This window comes from Sylvia atricapilla, chromosome 5 (genome assembly GCF_009819655.1).
Source record: "Sylvia atricapilla isolate bSylAtr1 chromosome 5, bSylAtr1.pri, whole genome shotgun sequence".
NCBI lineage: Eukaryota > Metazoa > Chordata > Aves > Passeriformes > Sylviidae > Sylvia > Sylvia atricapilla.
Window position 1 is genome coordinate 58,450,258 of NC_089144.1, and position 16,228 is coordinate 58,466,485.

At 45.1% G+C, this 16,228-nt stretch overlaps 2 protein-coding genes across 2 annotated transcripts in view; one reads left to right on the forward strand and one right to left on the reverse strand.

The window, feature by feature from the left end:
• Positions 1–9,553, reverse strand: part of TSPO (translocator protein) — a 357,420-nt gene extending 347,867 nt beyond the window's left edge. The window contains exon 1 of the mRNA XM_066319626.1: positions 9,549–9,553. The gene's annotated coding sequence lies outside the window, so the exon portion shown is untranslated. The remainder of the gene's footprint in view (positions 1–9,548) is intronic.
• KCNJ8 (potassium inwardly rectifying channel subfamily J member 8) lies at positions 9,398–15,002 on the forward strand. Its single transcript, XM_066319621.1, has 3 exons — positions 9,398–9,848; positions 10,084–10,530; positions 14,047–15,002. The coding sequence occupies exons 2-3, from the start codon at positions 10,166–10,168 to the stop codon at positions 14,945–14,947; spliced, it is 1,266 nt and encodes a 421-aa protein (XP_066175718.1). The 5' UTR covers positions 9,398–9,848; positions 10,084–10,165; the 3' UTR covers positions 14,948–15,002.
• Positions 15,003–16,228: the final 1,226 nt, after the last annotated feature.

Genomic DNA, 16,228 nt, shown 5'->3' on the forward strand with positions numbered 1-16,228 from the left:
GAGGTTCCCCAGATGCATTCTGTCCCCAGAGGGAAAACTTAGGAAAAACATCCAAGCCCATAGCACTTGGGACAGTCTGCTGCATTCCAAAGGCATAAACTTTGCTCTCCAAGTTGTAGTGGAGGGGCAGTGAATAAGGGAAACAAATTTGATCAGGAATAAGGACATTTTTCCTGTCCTTCACTTCACTAAGCACACTTCAGTTGTAACAGAACTATTTTCAGTGGTTTATTCAATGATGGTTTATTCCTAAATCCATATTCATTCTTCCAGCTTTGATTAAGAATTCAAATCTTCCTATGATTATGCATGCTTTGATAAGCTTATAGAGGAATTTTGTACAGTATCCCAAGACTTTGTATTAAAATTGATCTGAATTTATAAACTTGATATTAGCCAATCCTTTAATCATGTCTACTAAAATATTCTGCCTAAAGTTGCATGTAATTAGCCAGCCACTAATTGTTTTATATGTCTTTAGTCCTTCAAGTTCTATTTGGGGACAACTTTTATTTTCCTTTATACATTAGTGCCCTACCTCTAAATCTGATCTAGTGCAAGGGGGTGTGATTTTCAAATTATTGCTACACCCTCAAGAATGTAGATGAAGTTTGAAGCAATATTTACATCAGGCAGCTTTGTAAATGTTGTCTGCACCTGACTTTCACACATGGTTAGATCCTGATCCACGGGCAGTAAACTCCCAGAAGGAGTTTCACAGGCATATTTTCAAAGCTACAGCTAGAGAGATCAGCTTCACTGGTAACATTCAGGGTGATTCTTATTTACCTGCTGCTGCAACATTTAGGAAGACCACTAAGTGTACTTAAGCCTATTTTTATTGTCATTAAAATAACATAAGGCACAGTGATTGTCCTCCTTCCCTCCCCACCAAAAATGCAATAATTTTAGAGAAGCTGTAGGACTTGAAACTGGGATTACATTTAGTCTCACAATGTAAAAATGATACAGTGGTTTATCTTTTTAATTTGATTTTTGGAAGTTTTTATTTTCTCTGATCGTTGAAAATAAAAGCTATGTGACACAACTAAACAAAAGAGCTCAGTCTAACATTTTATGAGGGGAAGCACTTCTGTGATTTCCCTGTCTACCACTATGAAAATATTTTTTGTTCTTTTCTGGATCAATTCCCTGTGCTGAATTTTGTCATTCAAATAAAATACATTTTTAAAAAGCAGACGCCTATAGTAGAAGTATATATTGTTATCCAAATTTCATGGCCAAAAGGCCAAAATTATTCTTGATTTAATTTAATTGTCTTCAGCAAAAAGATAATTGGATTCCCTGCTGTCAGACTGGGTATAAAGATGAAGCACAAAAAGTTTTGTTGATCTGTGTGTTTGTGATGACGATGCAACCCCGATGTATTTTAAGTGGTGCCAGCCAGTTAAATGAGCTCCCTGTTTCCACTGCATTAAAGGGTTGCCATGGGCCTAGGACTGTGTTTTATAATACTTAACAGGGGTCAATAATTAGCACTTCGTTTCTCTTAGGTTTGTCCCAGGGCCATTACAGGTGTGAGAAGCACCTTCTTTGCTCACCCACGGCTTTAGAAGTGAACATTGCAGTTTGAACACGTGGAAAAGAAAATATACTCATGAGAAAATGAACATGTGATGAGGTGAGGAGAGCCTCATCGTGCTCCATTTGTTTGGAGGGAGGAGTGCAGGAATATTGGACCCAGCGTTACATTCACCACAGCTGAAGTGTTGAATGACTGCTGCAGCGTGTCCCACTGCTGCCCAGCAGGTTTAAAAGCACAATCCCATTTCTAAAGCAATTAATCCTATTCAACATACACAAATCTCACAAGATAACAAACATAAACCACCTGTAGGCAGAGGAGATCTTCTCCCATTATAGCTGCTGTCCCTATGATGGTACAGACTCCCCAAGGGCTTAGGCTGAACATTTCTTGTGTTTTCCTCTGAAGGAGGAGGATGTTGCCAATGGTTGCACAGCTATTTTGTCACTGAAAATGGTGCAGAAGGGACAAAATCTTTGAAACAAATTTCTTCTGATTTTCTGTACAAGTCTAAAATGTGTCCCATTTGGGAGCAGTTTCCTAAGGCTGTCACATGTGCACAGTAACGGGAACATCAGCCTGAAGACTTAGTTTCTTTGATTCTTGTCACACTGCTTCTTCTGCTGGTAGGACCTTCTTCTCTTCCACAGCCTCCTTGCTCTCTTTTCTTCACCATCGCCTTGTATCATAGACCTTTGAGGTTCCTGCTTCTATCTCTGGGTGCTCCTTATTCTGCCTATGCTCTCCCACTCCTTCCCAGGGGAGCTCCATTTCTTTGCCCCGCTTTTTCTCTCACACACCTCTGCACTCTCCTTTCCCCTTTCCTATCTTTCTGTCATAACACCTCTGCTCTTTAGGGGGACACTTACTCTAGTGGCATCGTGTTTTGGGGTTGGTGTGTTTTTCTAAGCATTAAACTAAGCGAGCTTTCAGTGTTCTGATACTGTGCTTCAGAACTATGAAGTTCTTCTGTTTGCAAAGGAGCTTTGAATGTGAACACTGGCTAAGTGTAATTTTAACTATGGACAGAGGAAAGTAATCTCTGGGATAGATTCTAAATATTTCTCATCCCATCTGCATTCATTTTTCTGTTAACTGTTTCTGGGAGAGGAACAGCAAAGTTGTTGCCAATCATAGAATCACAGAATGGTTTGGGTTGGCAGGGAACTTAAAGCTCCTCTTATTCCTCTCCCTGCCATGGCCAGGGACACCTTCCACCATCCCAGGTTGGTCAGAGCCCCATCCAACCTGGAGCACTGCCAGGGATGGGGCAGCCACAGCTTCTCTGGGCAACCTGTGCCTTAACACCCTGACAGAGAACAATTTCTTCCTAATATGCAATATAAACCTACACTCTTCCACTTTGAAGCCATTGTCCCTCTTCTTACCACTGCATTCCCTCACAGAGTCTCTTTCCATCTTTCCTGTAGGTGCCCTTTAAGTACAGAAATTGGTTGTGCAACTTCTTGTGGAGCCACAACAGTGTTTCTTAACCTTTGGTTCATGACCCATGGGTATCTTTCCCACTCCTTGATTCTAAGGGCTGACATGGAACAAAGTGCTCCCTTCCTTTATGTGGCCTTTCATCAGACTCATCACAGCTCATCACAGCTCATAACAGCTCATTCCTGCTTCTTCTAAATTAGAAATACCCCATACAACCTTTATGAGCCCAAACTTAATTGTGCTAGGAAACACTGTCACTTCCCCTGAGCAGTTTGGGATAGCTCTGTTATGCCAGGGGCATAAGCAAGGCAAAGTCTGGAGGGAGAGGTCTTTGCTTTGTTAAGCCAAGTGATATGCACAAGCGGTATCTCAAGTGTTTATAAGTTCCAGTACCACTGTAGACCTGAAAAAGCTCTTTATTTGCAAGAGTGTGCCTCCTCTTCCCAACTGTATCATTCAGCTAAAAAAATAAATTCTCCAAGGCTTCTCAAGCACTTGAACAAGCCCCTTTCAGGTTTGTTACAACAGAACATCTCTGCTATAAATTCATACACCTCCATGGAACTCAGTACCAACAGGAATACAGCCCAAAGAAGTTTGTATCTCATTATATATAAAGATGCATATATATGTATATTTTATGTATGTATATAAAGCCACTGCAAAAAGCAATAATGTTGATCTGTATTTGCTTAAAATAGAAATGCAATTTCAAATGTGGTCAAGTAGTAAAAACTCCTTGTACAATAAGTTGTTTCCTTTAATTGATTGTGTTCTCTTTGCTTCCTAAAGCAGTGGACTGTTGTGTTTTACTGTGTAAAGATGTCAATATATTCACAGGCAATTTTGTTAATGCATCATGAAAAGCTGAAGGAAACCTCACATGAGCATTTTACACAAATGCTCATACGTATTTCATCAAAAGAATAAATGGTGATATAATGCACTTGAGTCAACAGCTACCTTTATAAAAAAAAGCTGTGGACAGGGGCCATGTTTTCATTATCATGTTTCCATTATCCAGTGTCAGAAGTTGGAGTGTGTTCCCTTGAAAGCACTATAACCCCGTGTCCCCAGTGTGATACCGCCAGTTGAAATCAACTCTAAAATATCCACTGAAACCACAGTGCCATTTGTAAAAACCTCTCTGGAACAATGATTCTCCTACTAAGTGTGATTAAAAGCAAAAATTAACTAAGCATATTTGCATCCTCAAGTAATACCTTGTGAAAGCCTCATTTAAAATTGAAATGTGTTACATAAATTCTCTGATATGAATTCCATGGTGGCATGTGAGGAACTCCTTAGTTTCTTTGGAAACTAAATCCTTTCAGAGGCAAAACTAAGAGACTACTAAGAAAAGTCTAAAAACAAAATTGTAAATCAAATTCTTCGTTCCCATGCAAACACCCAAATCATTTCCACATTCACCTTTTACTCTCTGTTTTTTCTCCACTAGAACTGACCTCTGTGCAGAACTGTGGGGAAAGACTATCAGGTAGTCAAATGATGAAAAAAATTTTCATGAGGCAGAAGTTCGCTGACATCTACAAATTAGCAACTGGCTGATGCTGTTTTGGTTTGGTAGAGCAGCTTAAAGTATTGGCTTGAATGCAGCCAAGAAATTTCCAAGTGTAATTTGTCAAGAGAAAAGAGAGTTTTAGAAAATCTATTTACTACAGTTACTATTAATTATTCACTATTGATAGCATTTGTCTGCTTCTAGATACTACCCATGCAAACAGAACAGACATTCCTGGCAGAGGCTGCTCATTTCTCTAATATAATAAACCACATTCTGAGCACCATAAATGAACAGTTATTTAAAATATACTTTTAATTGGTTTCTATTAGATGTGATTGTCATTCATCACATGCCTCCTTTCATTTTCATAGAACACAGCAACTTTCATTCCATGAGCTGCTATATAATAATGCAGCATCCAGCTCACTACAGCACACTGCACATTTCAGTGGCCACTGCAATTCATTCCCATGTATGTATATTAGTCTGCTTTATACATAAATACATGGTTATACAACCTTTGGATTAAAGGTATAAGTAAGTAATGAACAGTCCTAGCTAGGACTGCCCAGAAGGGTTCCTCATAGCTATTCCCATGACATTTCTTAACTCTCCCTTTAATTTATTTCAGGATTTTTGGGCTATATCCATAAATATCACTTCAACGTGCAGTAAAATATTTAACCATGTAACTAAGGAACTAATGCAGCTTTGTGTAAATGACATGGTCCAGAACCACCACCTTTCAGGATCACAGCTACAGACGCCCCAAGGCAGCATATTCTTCCATATTTAAAGGTAATATATTATTTTATTCTACCACCCACATTATTAAGCCCTTACTTCTATAGCAATATGACCATTTCACTTTCCCATCAGAGGCAGGAAGGTGGAAGTCTAAGAACCTCTGAGTACTGCAGATTTTTGTGGCTGAATCATTCAGATTTGGGGCCATCTACTCCTTCAGGTCCCACCAGAGCATCTGAGATTTGAGAGCTTGGACTTGCCAAATATTCTGTGATAAGATCTGAAGGTGAGACATGGCATCTTCCTTCTGTCACTGGCTTAATCTTAATTCTACCCTGGAAAATCCAGTGAGCCAGTGAGGGGAAGCACCTAAGGGGCCCCACACTCTAGGAACGCAGCTAGAGACTCACTGTCTACCTACCTACCTAAAAACTGATTTACAGCCTCCCCATAAATTATGGCATGGGGTAGCAAGGAAACAATCTCAAACTGGGGTTGCTCTTCCCAGTGCCTTAGGATAAACTCCAGGAAAAGGCACGTAATGCACAAAGTTCACTATGCAACTTACATTGGATGAAGGGCACTAGTTACATGTATTCTGATGATGAAAACTATTTTTGTCCTGCTGCCCTTGCATGAAACAGGGCGGGAGTGGGGGGAAAGAGCTGGTTCAGGGTAACAGATGCCCTTAGTTTGCAGTTTCTGCTCTTTCATGTTTGATGGATGTCCTGCTAGCTCATGTAGGGAAGAGTTCACCCACGCTATCCGAATACAGCTTATCAGCTTTGTGTCTCTGTGGAAGCCTCGCTCTAAGTGCATGACATCTCTGGACGCCTGCAAAGTCATCCTATCTCTAAGCTAAGATTAGAATTTCAAACAAAACTTATTACAAAGCAGGATTTTCTGAAAGAGCTGGACACGGCTGTAATGTGGAAATTTCAGATTCATGTCTAAGCGCATTATTTAATCCTGTTTTTTAGATAGGCATAATTGTAAAGTGATATTTACCATAATATCAGTAATGCTTGTGGGTGGAGGGGAATGAAACAGCAAGAAGGAGACACATGAAGGGCCATAAGAAAACTGGACCTCAAACTGCCATCAATTCTGATCATATTTTTTCCTGAAAAGGCTGTGTTCACAACACTCAGACACTCTGCTCCTTACCAAATGGGTTAGGAGACGTTTTAGGAGATTTTCCCAGCTATTGCTTAAATCTCAGACCCAAGTGTTCATGTGGCAACCAAGCAAGTATTTAAAAGGTCAGAGGGGAAGGGTTTTACTAGCTGTCACTCTCCAGAGTATATTCATACACTGGATCTTGGGGAAATGGGTGCTGTGCTAAGAATCATGTCTGGAGCTCCTGATTCTCACATCCCTGCAGTCATGGCCCAGCAGGCTTCCTCAAAATTCATCCCCAGCAGAAGTGAGGAGAAAGGAATCTCTACCAATACTGAACAGGCAAAGAGGAAAATATGGAGTTTTATGAGCATTTTTCCTGCAATCTATGATGGTGGGTGAAAGGATCAGTAACGTTTGCTCAGCCACACTGGGGCTGTGCCAGGACTATTTGTGTGTGTTTGACAGCCCCCTTCCTATCTCAGCTACAAGAATTCCAGCCTCTGCATGGTGCCCATTTAAGGGGGAGGAAACCTCCAGCAGGTTAGTGGGCCTGAGAGCTCACAGGGGACTCCTGACAGTGCCAGTGCTGGCAGCAGTTTCTGTTCCACTTGAGTAGCTTGAGGAATGTTGCTCCTTGCTCCCACCTGCCCTCAAAGATGAGATTGATCCATCTTTCCAAACTAGTTGCTAATCCACACACTAACTGTATGTCCCACAGTTGCACTCACTACCAGCAGAGATGGGGTGGGGAGCACAGCAGCATATTGAGGGGCTGAGTGAGAAGAGGACATGAGTTATGCACTGAGGTGGCAAGTAAATAAAGCAACATTTCTTCAGAGTGTTTCTGTGCCCCGATTATAAAGCTGCGGATTTCAAGAACTTCAGAGAAAACCGTGTAATTGGGCATGTAGCAAGAGCTAATATGTATCAGAAGCAAAGTCATACAATTCAAACATCTCATGAAGAAGTGAGGGGTGGGAAGTGTTCCATGCAGTTCCCAGACATTTATTTTTTTGAGTTGCACCTAGCAGCTCTACTGGAGACCACCAATCTTGTTTCTTGCCCTAGAACAGAATGAATACTTCACAGGAGCTAAATGGGAGAAGAGTAGAGGATGAGAATAAGGAAAACAAAAAAAGGGAAACTTTTTTTTCATGTATATCAAACCAGTTATTTCCAGTAGTTATATCCAAGTGAGATGCACTTCTGGAGGCTGCATGAAACAAATGAGTCAGCCTCTCTAGAGCTGTCTCTGCCACCCCCTTTGCAGAAGGATAATTTCCCAAGTCCTCCAAGCCCGCCCCATGAAGTGACACACACCAACAATGCTGACCCTGCAGATACCCACCCAAGTGACTTAATGTGTTTGTACTCAGAGTCTGGTTAAAATCTAAAGGTATTTGGCTTAGACCCCGATTTCTCAGCTTCCCATCTGCCTAAAGTTAATTTTGCCCATAAATATTTAGCTAATTGCCTAATATGAGTGGGGCTTTGTGTCTGTCTCTCCTCTGGCTACCGGGTAGTGGTATTAGCAAAGGCCAGTGCTGGAGAAGTTTCCAGGAACCACTCATCTATTTAAAGTTGAGCACGTGCATGTGTTCAGCAGGGTGGATATCTTCAAGCTGAGGATTACACTGTGTGTCAAATGTGCCTTCTCAGTTTTTCCAAGCCTGAATATGCTTAAAACCTTCCTGATTGCAGCAGGCCTGTCAAGCTTTTCCCTAGTTTACAGAGAGGAGTGAAGTATTTTGTTCTGTAGATATTTTATACCCTACAGGTGATTCACTTGAGTGATACACAGAGAAGTTTGAAACCTCTCTACTGTACACACACACACACTCTCTCACACTCCTTGGATACAAGGGAGTTAATCTGACACAATCTCTGCGCTTTACTTCATTAAAATCTAAATTTAGATATTTTCATTAAGTTGATGTACTGTTTTTTCTTCCTATTACAAACCCTAAGATTTCAGGAAAAAAAAAAAAAAAATTTCCAAGAATGCAAGTTTCCATTAAACACAAGGGCCAAAATTGTTAACCTCAACCAGTAGGAAAGAAAGGGAAAGAACTTCAGGGATTTCACTCGGGAGGTGGGGGAGAGCTTGTCATTGTACATAATTCCTCCTACACCCATCCCAAATACAAATCCCCATATGCCAGTGCCCATTGACCAGCTGAACATTGCGATGAGCCTGATGCTGCTCAGCAAGAGCTGTGACCCGTGAAAACAAATGTCTTTCCTTCCTTTCTTGCAGAGGTAGGTAATTAAGCTTGTCCAAAGCTGCAAAGGTCATGAGATTCTGGCTTTGGTCCCCCAAACACTTACGCACAAGCCTCGCTTCCTCTGTCTCAGCCAGATTCCAGAGAAGATAAAGTTAGGAAGGCACAACTCGGCTTGGCAGGGTAAGCATGCAGGCGCGCAGCTTTGTGTAACTAGTGAAACGGCACAGACCGGCAGTGTTGGCACCATGCTCCGCTGTTAAATGGGCTGGAACTTGACTAAAACCCCCTCAATCCACCGCCTGCCGGCACCGCGCAGCGCAGGGAGCGTGTGCGCCCGTGCTCCACATGCTGACCGCCGCTCCCCGCCCCGGCCCCGCATCCCCAGTCCGAGCCCCGCATCCCCCGTCCGAGCCCCGCATCCCCAGCCCGAGCCCCGCATCCCCCGCCCGAGCCCCGCATCCCCAGCCCGAGCCCCGCATCCCCCGTCCGAGCCCCGCATCCCGAGCCCGAGCCCCGCATCCCCAGCCCGAGCCCCGCATCCCCTGTCCGAGCCCCGCATCCCCAGCCCGAGCCCCGCATCCCCAGCCCGAGCCCCGCATCCCGATCCCGAGCCCCGCCCCGGCCCCTCCGCGCATCCCCCGAGCCGTCGGCCCGTTCCGCCCGCGCCCCCCCGCGCTGCTCCCGCCCCGCTCCGCCCGGCCGCGTCCCGCCCCGTTCTGCGGTGAGTGGCGGCGGGGCCGGGGACTGGGGGAACCCCGCGAGGCGCCGGGGGGTCGGGCAGCCCTGCCCTCCCCCGGTGGGACGGGCCAGCCGCCGGGGAGCCGGGCTTTCCGTGCGTTGGTTCTGTCACCCGTTTGGGGACAAAGTTTGGGAATAAAGGGAGGGTTTCCCCCGCCTGATCCCGGAAGGGAAGGAGAGCTGCGAGGGAAAATGCGACCGCCTGCTCCGAGGAGTCCCGTTCCCTGCCTGCCGCGCCTCCAGCTCCGCTCTTTCTTGTGATGCTCCCAGGGGACGGCCCAGGGGCTCCCGGCGGGCTGCTGGATGCGCTGCGGGGCTGCAGCCGTAAGGAGGGAGTCTCACGCTGTCTTCGCAGACTAACTTCGGCTCAAACCACAGACGTCTGATTCTCCAGGTCCTGAAGGATGCGAATAACTTAGTGCTTTGTGCTTCGATCCCCATCTGAGCTCTGGTGTCTTCTGGAGAAACAGCCTGAGGAACCGAGCTGGTGTCTGTCACGGTACTTTACACCGACTTTGTGAGAGTGCTGTGCAGCTTCCCTTCCTGCAAGGAGTCTCCAAATAGCATCTTTCATTTCTGCTATGAGCTGATACCGACTGCTCATATAAAAATGATGGTCTGAGAGAGGGGGCACTGTGGAACCAGCATTAAATATAGTGGGGTTTGGCAGGGGGTACCTAACCGGGGCTTCTTGCACAGGTGACAACCCTGACCAGGTTCTCTCTGTTTTGCAGGATATAGCGAGCCCTGCAGAGACTTGCTAGAGGGACCACCTCCCATTTCACCTCTGGCTGAGTGGACTATGGTGGCAGGAAGATGTTGGCTCGCAAGAGTATCATCCCTGAGGAGTATGTGCTGGCACGGATCGCTGCCGAGAACCTGCGCAAGCCGCGCATCCGCGACCGCCCGCGCAAAGCCCGCTTCATCGCCAAGAACGGTGCCTGCAACCTGGCCCACAAGAACATCCGCGAGCAGGGGCGATTCCTGCAAGACATCTTCACCACCCTGGTGGACCTGAAGTGGCGTCACACACTGGTCATCTTTACCATGTCCTTCCTGTGCAGCTGGCTGCTCTTTGCCATGATGTGGTGGCTGGTGGCCTTTGCTCACGGTGACATGGACCCGAGCACAGAGAACCCTTCGAACAGCACGAAGTGGACACCGTGTGTGACATGTGTCAGGTAAAGTAGAGTTTGGTGGGATGAAGGAAGGGGGGGGACAGAGCTGCCTGCTGTCCTGGTGTTGTCTGAAGAGCAGCTTTTGGTTTACATGAACCGTTGGGTTTGGTTGAGACAGTTGAAAAGTGCAGTGTTTTCCTCTAGATTGCGTAAACTCAGCAAGCCTCCCGGGCTTGGAAAATACTATACTGTAGATGTCTTTGATTCCTTACAGGATCTGAAAGAGAGGGAGACCTGCTGCTTTTCATGTGTCTCCACACTCTGTGGGTAACTCGATTGCCTGTCGAGATAAGAGCCTGCTGCAAGAGTGGGTATGTGTTATATGTATTGTAACGTTGTCTACGGCAGCGGGAGCATCCCCAGTGCCATGGCGGCCAGAGGTGCTCCCTCCAGAGCAGCGCCCGAGAGGCAGGAAACCAGCCCTGGGTGTCAGGGAGGGCACCAGTCAGAGGTGCCAGGAAATGTATCACTTAGGACAAAATCAAATGTGTTTCATGAGATGACTCTCATGAGATTGTTAAATATGCAGGCTTCAAAATACCTTGGTGAAGCCATAGGCCAGCAGTTGGACAGAGGAACACTTTCCACACTGTGCATTTGTGTCACACTGGGAAAGCTTAAGGGATGACTGGATTAAATATCACCTGTTGAAGTATTTTACTATCTGTCCCCAAAACCACAACAATTGTGAGGGCACTGATAAGCTGACATAAACATACACAGAAGAGAAGACTGTGAAGTGCGGGTGGGGTAAACAATAAGATCACTTCAGGATCTCATTAATTAAATCTGCTTTTTTAGCACTAGGTTTTTAGGTAGAAAAGTCCTGGTTCTATACCACCAGGCTGCCTCAGATCATCTGCTGTTACACATTGCAGTGCTGTGAGGCTCTGGGGGCTACAGGGTGCTCTGAGACATTAGCAAATCCACTTCCTTTTCTCCTTTCTCCCACAAAGTTTTGAGGTGCCTCACCAAGTCGGAACGGACTTTGTATCTGGCACGTGAGGTATCAGAGTTTTAATTCTCCATTTGTTTTGACACTTTTTTGCTAAAGGAGGATTTTCCAAGGTCAAAGAAGAGGGGATTTTCCAGTCTACCCTTCAATAGGATGGGGGGAATTGGAGCAGGGGTTGGTGTCTTACTTCTTTTCCGATGTCTGCCCACAAGCAGTTTCCTCTGAAATGGGATGTCATGACCCAGCTTGCACCCGCAGGAGCATTACCCCCGGCATTTCTGGGATTTGTGGGATCTGTCCAACCGGAATTAGTGAACAGCTACAACCCTGCAGCTCTCCAGGGTCAGCTGAGGGGACATCCCTGCTTGTGGCTGGTGGCTCCCTCGGCGTGACTGCACCCCGCAGATCCTGACCTAGGGGCCAAGGGCTTCGTGCCACTGGGGCAGGCACATCCACAGCCAGTACTCTGCCCCAGTTCCCTCCCCATAGCTGCCTGTGGCTCTTCCAGGATGTGCTAGGAAGTGCAGTGATTGAATCAATAGAATTTCAGGTTTAGCCCATGCCAAAGAGCACACACCCCTCCCTCATGGGGTGTCCAGGCAACAGCTGCTCCAGTGCCATGTCCAAGCCATGGGAAATCTTTTCCTTTCCTAGGGAAATCTGGCTACCACTTTGGTCAAAGTCATAAGTAGCAATGTGGTTGCTGACATCTTTAAGAATGGCGAGTTTCTGGGTGTAAAATACCTTTAGTATTGCAATGCCAAAATCATGACAAATCATTTTTAACCTACATCCATGAGGGTTAGGCCCACAGATATTTCAGGAGAGCTTTCTTGGGTAGGTGTTATTACATATTTACAGGAAAACCTGGCTTTGGAAATTTTAACCAGTGCCTAGAGCTTGCACAACCCTGTCATCTTACAAAGTACTGGAGAAAGCCTCACATCTTTTTGCCACAGAAAGCAAACATTATCCAAAAAGGAAAGCTGCTACACAGCTCTGAGGGGAAGGACCTGGGAACAGTGTGATTTGCACTTTCTCTCTCCCATTTCACATGGTTAAAATGCTTTCCAAACGTGCTCTTTCACTTACTTCCACTGTTAAAAAGTGGATTGCTTTTTTTATTTATTTTTTTTAAGAAAAGGTATTGCTAAGGGAAGTCAGACTACTTACTGGACAGAATTTTAAGCTGAAGTAAACTGACTGAAATTGAATTCAGAAGCATCATTCTGTATGTAACTGAATATTTATGATTATAAGAAATCATTCCATGGATTCTATTAACTCCTTTGTCCCTGATTTCTTCAGAGTGAAATACAAAATAAACCCCTCAATACAAAGGAATTTGTTAATTATTAAGAAAAGGCAAAAAAAAAAAAAAAAAAAAAAGAAAGTTATTTCAAAGGTAGCTGCACAGAGACTGGCTGGTTTTCTGAAAGATGGGCTTTCTCATTGCAAAGAAAATTATCCTTGATAATGCCTCTGCTATTTAAATCTGTCCTTGTTACCCCAGTGAAAATATGGCTAGAAAAGAAAAAAAATATTTAAAAGCAGATTAATTGAAAAGCAAAGCAAACCCAATGAATGATTTAGACCCATCTTCATGGGCAGGATATATTTTCCACTGGTATAGACCTGTTAAGCATTGGGATGCTTCAGATTTATTGGATTGCACTAGAAGGATGTATCTGGAAGGAATAAATGAATAAATAATAATCAAAAGAAGTTAACGACCCTGACATAAAAAGGGGATACAACTTTGTGGCTCCTATAAATAATGTATTTTGGGTCATTTGTGGACAACATTTTCTGAAGTCCAGCACCATAGCATTTTAGGGTATTTAACTTAACCCACACTTCTACATCCCACTTTTGTGTTGAACTTTTCCAGCTGGTCTTTCCCTGGCAGTGAGCTGAACCCAAGCCTTGGGCCGCAGCACTGTCCTGCTGCCAGGGTGGGCAGGGGGTACCATGGGGACCACTGGCTTCTCTCTGCAGCCTCATCCTGCTCAGTCACAAGGCGAGTAAGGGTTTGGGAAGCATCACAAATCTGGGAAAGCCTCTTTTCCCCCACCAGGAAATTCTGGGTCACAATTCAGGTAGCATGAGTGAAGAGCTGCAGTTTTCCATTTCCTTTCCCTGAACAGGCTGGTGGAAGGATCTCAGTGTGCAGCTGATTGCCCATGCTTGCTAAAACCACCTTTCTCCACCAAGGGCTTCATGGGATGGAGAAGGTGGAAAGCCCAGCTTTTTCCAGAGCTTTCACTAAGCCAGTGGGCAGCCTGTGCTCCTGGACAAAGATTCCCTGAGCTGCTCAGAGTCACCCAGATAGTCCTTGAGAAGCTCAGGCTCTGAGGTCTTCCCTGCCACCATTAGACACTACACCAACCACACAAATCTGAGCCACCAAGCATGCAGTGCCTTGGCTGGTGTTAACAGAAGGTTTATGTGTACTAGAGCCATACAAACAGGTCTTTAAGTTTCTTTCTGGAAGTACATGTTAACAGCTTCTCAGCCTGTGCTCCATGTCCTGAGAGTTAACTGGGTGCAATCTTCCCCTACAGGTCTTTCACCTCCGCTTTCCTCTTCTCCATCGAAGTCCAGGTGACCATTGGCTTTGGGGGCAGGATGATGACCGAGGAGTGTCCCCTGGCCATCACAGTCCTGATCCTGCAGAACATTGTGGGACTGATCATCAATGCTGTCATGCTGGGCTGCATATTCATGAAGACGGCGCAGGCCCACCGGCGGGCAGAGACGCTGATCTTCAGCCGGCAGGCGGTCATCGCTGTCCGCAACGGCAAGCTCTGCTTCATGTTCCGGGTGGGGGACCTGAGGAAGAGCATGATCATCAGCGCCTCAGTGAGAATCCAGGTCGTGAGGAAGACCACAACTCCTGAAGGAGAAGTCATACCCATTCACCAAGTGGATATTCCCGTGGATAACCCCATTGAAAGCAACAACATTTTCCTGGTGGCTCCCTTGATCATTTGTCATGTCATAGACAAGCGGAGTCCTCTTTACGATATCTCTGCTTCTGACCTGGCGCTCCAGGACCTGGAGCTCATCGTGATTCTGGAAGGGGTTGTAGAAACCACTGGCATCACAACACAGGCGAGAACCTCCTACGTGGCAGAGGAGATCCTGTGGGGTCACCGCTTCGTGCCCATTGTCACTGAAGAGGAAGGCGTGTACTCCGTTGACTACTCAAAGTTTGGCAACACCGTCAAAGTGGCTGCGCCACGCTGCAGTGCCCGGGAGCTCGATGAGAAGCCCTCCATCCTCATCCAGACCCTGCAGAAGAGCGAGCTGTCCCACCAAAACTCCCTGAGGAAGCGCAACTCCATGAGGAGAAACAACTCCATTCGGAGGAGCAACTCCATGCGGAGAACCAACTCCTCTCTCATCGTGCCCAAAGTGCAGTTTATCACGCCCGAGGGGAGCCAGAGTGCCTCCGAAACGTGATGCACAGCTTTGTTCAGGCCACTGGGCTTCAGGCACCTGTGGTGTTTTGCTTCGATTTCCTTTTACTTAAGAAAATGAGAACACAATGCAGAAGAGAACCGTGCAAGAACTATTTATTCTATTACTTACTTAAAGCACCACCTAATGGCATTAGAAAACACCTTAGCACTTAGTGTATGAATTAATAGAAAATGGCACGTACACTAAAGAAAACACACTTCACTCATGTAATATAATGTGTATTTATACTTGTTTTAATGGCATGCTGATTTTTTTAATTGTATTTTTCCTATCAAGGGTCTTTTTCTTATCTTCTGCTGGCTGTCACAAAATGTGGGGCTTTCCTATGCAAGTGAGTGCTTCACAAACCTTCTGTATTCAACAGCTCCCATGGATTTTGTGCATGACATTTGGATATTGGTCTTTCTGTGTGAATTCCTTGTTCTCTTAAAGCAAGTAACTAAATTCCTCAAGGATTTCACTGGATAAGAGCCACCATTTCACCTTTGGTTTCCCAGGCTTTTTCTTTTTTGTTGGTATGTGGCAAGGGCATTTTGAGACCAAATTCAGGTCGGGTGGAGTGACCTGTCCATCCCACAGGAAAGCTGGTGTCACTCCAGGCAGGAAGACCAGCTAAACAACAGAGTGTTGCTCTTCTTCTCAGGGTGAGATACTTGGCTGCAGGACAACATATGTCTTAGATTATCTGTAGCCCAAACTGAGAAATCCCAGTCCTCCTGGCTGCCACCAGGGCATCTGTTTCACTGAAATTATTCAAGCTGGAAAAAGCAGATGCCTCTTTAACATTCTCTTCATGATGGAAGACCAAATCCTGTTTTGCTTTCTCTGATAGATGCATACATGGAAGGAAACACGTGTACTTGCTTCACTTGCTTTTTAAAGGATTAAGTCTGCTTCCTCCAAAAGAAGGTTATTTTTTGCCAGTGGGAACTCATGAATGGGGATGAGAGGGAAGCATGCCAATATTATTAGAGATTGTATTTTCAAAAGTATCTGAATGCTTTTCAGGGGGACTTGGATGCTGCTGCTGAATTCCTGTTTTTTAGTAGTGCCTCACCTGTGTTGGTATATAATCTGGCATTGAGAATTGGTGGCAAGAAGCTTTCCTCTTCAAATTAAATGGGCATTTGTTACCTGGAGCCTTCCCAAAAATGTCATCACAAATTTTCCTACAGGAATGCATAAACATAAGACAACTAATTCTGTCACTTTTGGTAGCCTAAATTGATACATGATTCTTTTCCTGTGTGAATAAGCATA